At 44.2% G+C, this 2,500-nt stretch overlaps 1 protein-coding gene across 1 annotated transcript in view; it reads right to left on the reverse strand.

Moving 5' to 3' along the window:
• The window catches only part of LOC143025945 (uncharacterized), a 75,744-nt gene that overhangs the window by 24,309 nt on the left and 48,935 nt on the right, over positions 1-2,500 (reverse strand). The window contains exon 3 of the mRNA XM_076185926.1: positions 1,530-1,641. Coding sequence (XP_076042041.1) covers positions 1,530-1,641 — 112 coding nt within the window. The remainder of the gene's footprint in view (positions 1-1,529; positions 1,642-2,500) is intronic.

The following is a 2,500-nucleotide window of genomic DNA, read 5'->3' on the forward strand; positions in this document are numbered from 1 at the left end:
AGAAAGGTATTGCTCTAAAGCTTCAAAAGCTTCAGCACAAACTCTGTCGACCTCTTGTCTTCAATGTATTCAGCATAGTCAGATATATATATATATATATATATATATATATATATATATATATATAATATATATATATATATATATATATACACGTGTGTGTATGTGAATCAGGTGAATGCCATCTCCATCTACATCCGAGTGTCCAGACTCATTGTCGATATCTCCTCTGGATATATCTACGGTGCAGTTAAAGGTCATAGGCAGGGTTCCCTCCCCCTTGTCATCTTCTGAATGCCCTATCTCTTTTTATTCCATAGACGTATCCCTAAACAAACTTCTGACTTCTTGCCCGCGTAACACTTACTGTATCTCCCCCTCTACATATTTTATAGACCAGTTAACGGGCCAAGATTCTCTACAAGATACCGCCTGGAGAATCTCTTTATGAATGTTTCAATAAGATATACCATCGCTGTTATTCTACATCGAGTATACCACTCCGACGCCGCGCCCACTGAGCCATAGAATATCCTATATTGCCTATTCTCTGCACCGCAGAAACTTCATTTGGTCCCACGATAGCTCCCTCTACCGTAGCTGGCAAACTGCATAAGACAAAGGAGAGAGAAAGCGGACAGATCTGTTGTGCGGTGGGTTGTGGACTCTGGTTCAGAACTGCCCACATTCAGAGGCTTTCTGGCAGTAACCGACACTGGAAAGTGACACCAGAGATACCGATGTGACACCGCAGATAACGAAGACCAACAATATCACCTCATTAGTGGCAGTTTTGAGCACAGTGGGGATTAATCCAGTGGCTTTTGGGTCCGATGAATGATCACCACAAGGGTTGGCCGGTAGGATTGGGCTCATACCACGCTTCTTTCATATACGATCGTATGCCTGTGTTTGTATGTGTGTTTGTGTGTGGATGTCTGTAAATGCGTACGTGCATGGATTTCCTCGCTTGTGCAATAAAAATGTGAGTAAAGAAAGAAGAAAAAATATTAACAGTTAAGTGAACATTGTAATAAACAAAACGAGAGTCTTCATCAGGCGGTAAGGTAAACTGCATTATGGGACAACCGTCCGATCACACTAGGGTAAATGTGACTACGTCTACCGAAGCTTAAATCCCTCTTGCGTACGTTCCTCTTCTTCTAGGGACGTTGCGGAGTGGAAGAGGGGTAAAGGTACACAGGTGAGAGTGAATATTTGATGGGTTTTGGTTGGATGAGAGGCGGTGAGTGAACTTTTGGAGGGTTAGGAAGAGGCAAAGGTGGCGTGGGAGGATATTGTGAAGGACGCAGGGGTGGGATATGGAGGAACATGAATAGGGTGAAGGTGAATGGAGGAATATCTAAGGGCAGAGGAGGAGTATCAGGGAAGTCGAAGAGGAGGTGGAGACTGGTGCGTCTGAAGGAGACGAGTAATAGATGTAAAGAAAATGGGGGGAAAGTGACGCCGGGTGGGAAGGAATGCGTGGGAATTGAAGGGAATGGGTGGGCGTGGGGAGGGACACTTACGCGGTGAAGAAGGGTGTGCAGATGCGTGGAGGCGTATGGAGGGGCTTGGAGGGGTGTGGAGTGGAGTGGCTTCAAGCGCTGAAGGAAGAGGCGTTGACAGCAGAGTAGTCCCCTAGGTGGAAGAGCAGAAGGAAGGAAACTGAAGAATACACAGATTGTATCTGACGAAGAAGGGGAAAGAGGGAAGAGAAGGAAAACGGAAAGAAAGATTGGGGTAAGTGAAACTAGAAACAGAAGAAGCTGACAGAACAGGAAGAGGAGAAAATATTGGTAAGAGCTGAATGAAAGTAAAGTTGCAATGGAACAAAGGCAGGGCAAAAGAGGTAAGGAAGAAAGGGAGACAAACGGTAAATGGATAAAGATTTTATAAAAGAGTAGTGGAAGGAATGCGAAATTAAACTGTGCAGGTTGAACTGCGAAAGTGGAATGACGAGGATCTGAGGTCAGAGGGTGTACATTAAGGTAGTAGGAAGTTGTAAAGAAGTACAGTTGTCATGTCAAAGGACACGCTTTAACTTCGGCAGTCATCAAGGCCCTCTGAACCACAGGCTACTTTTCAAGAAACAGTGGAAAAGGATGGAAATCGTATAAAAACACTTACTTTAACTTCGGCAGTCATCAAGGCCCACTGAACCAAAGGCTGCTGTTCAAGAAACAGTGGAAAAGGATGGAAATCATATCAAAACACTTGCTTTAACTTCGGCAGTCATCAAGGCCCACTGAACCAAAGGCTACTGCACAGGAAATAGAGACGATGGACGGAGTTCACATAAAAGGACTCACTTTACTTGTGCTGGCCGTCTAGATATATTTGATCCAGTTGTGCTGATCCGAGAGTAGGATATAAGGGTGATCCTCAAACAAAACGATCCGCTTTAATTTTGCAGGCCATCAAGACCCATTGGATCCAGAGACATGAACCATCACTCGTTTATTGTTTAGAAATCAGAAAATGGGAACTGACTGATTTT

This window comes from Oratosquilla oratoria, chromosome 6 (assembly GCF_046742065.1).
Source record: "Oratosquilla oratoria isolate Oo_2021 chromosome 6, ASM4674206v1, whole genome shotgun sequence".
NCBI classification, from domain to species: domain Eukaryota; kingdom Metazoa; phylum Arthropoda; class Malacostraca; order Stomatopoda; family Squillidae; genus Oratosquilla; species Oratosquilla oratoria.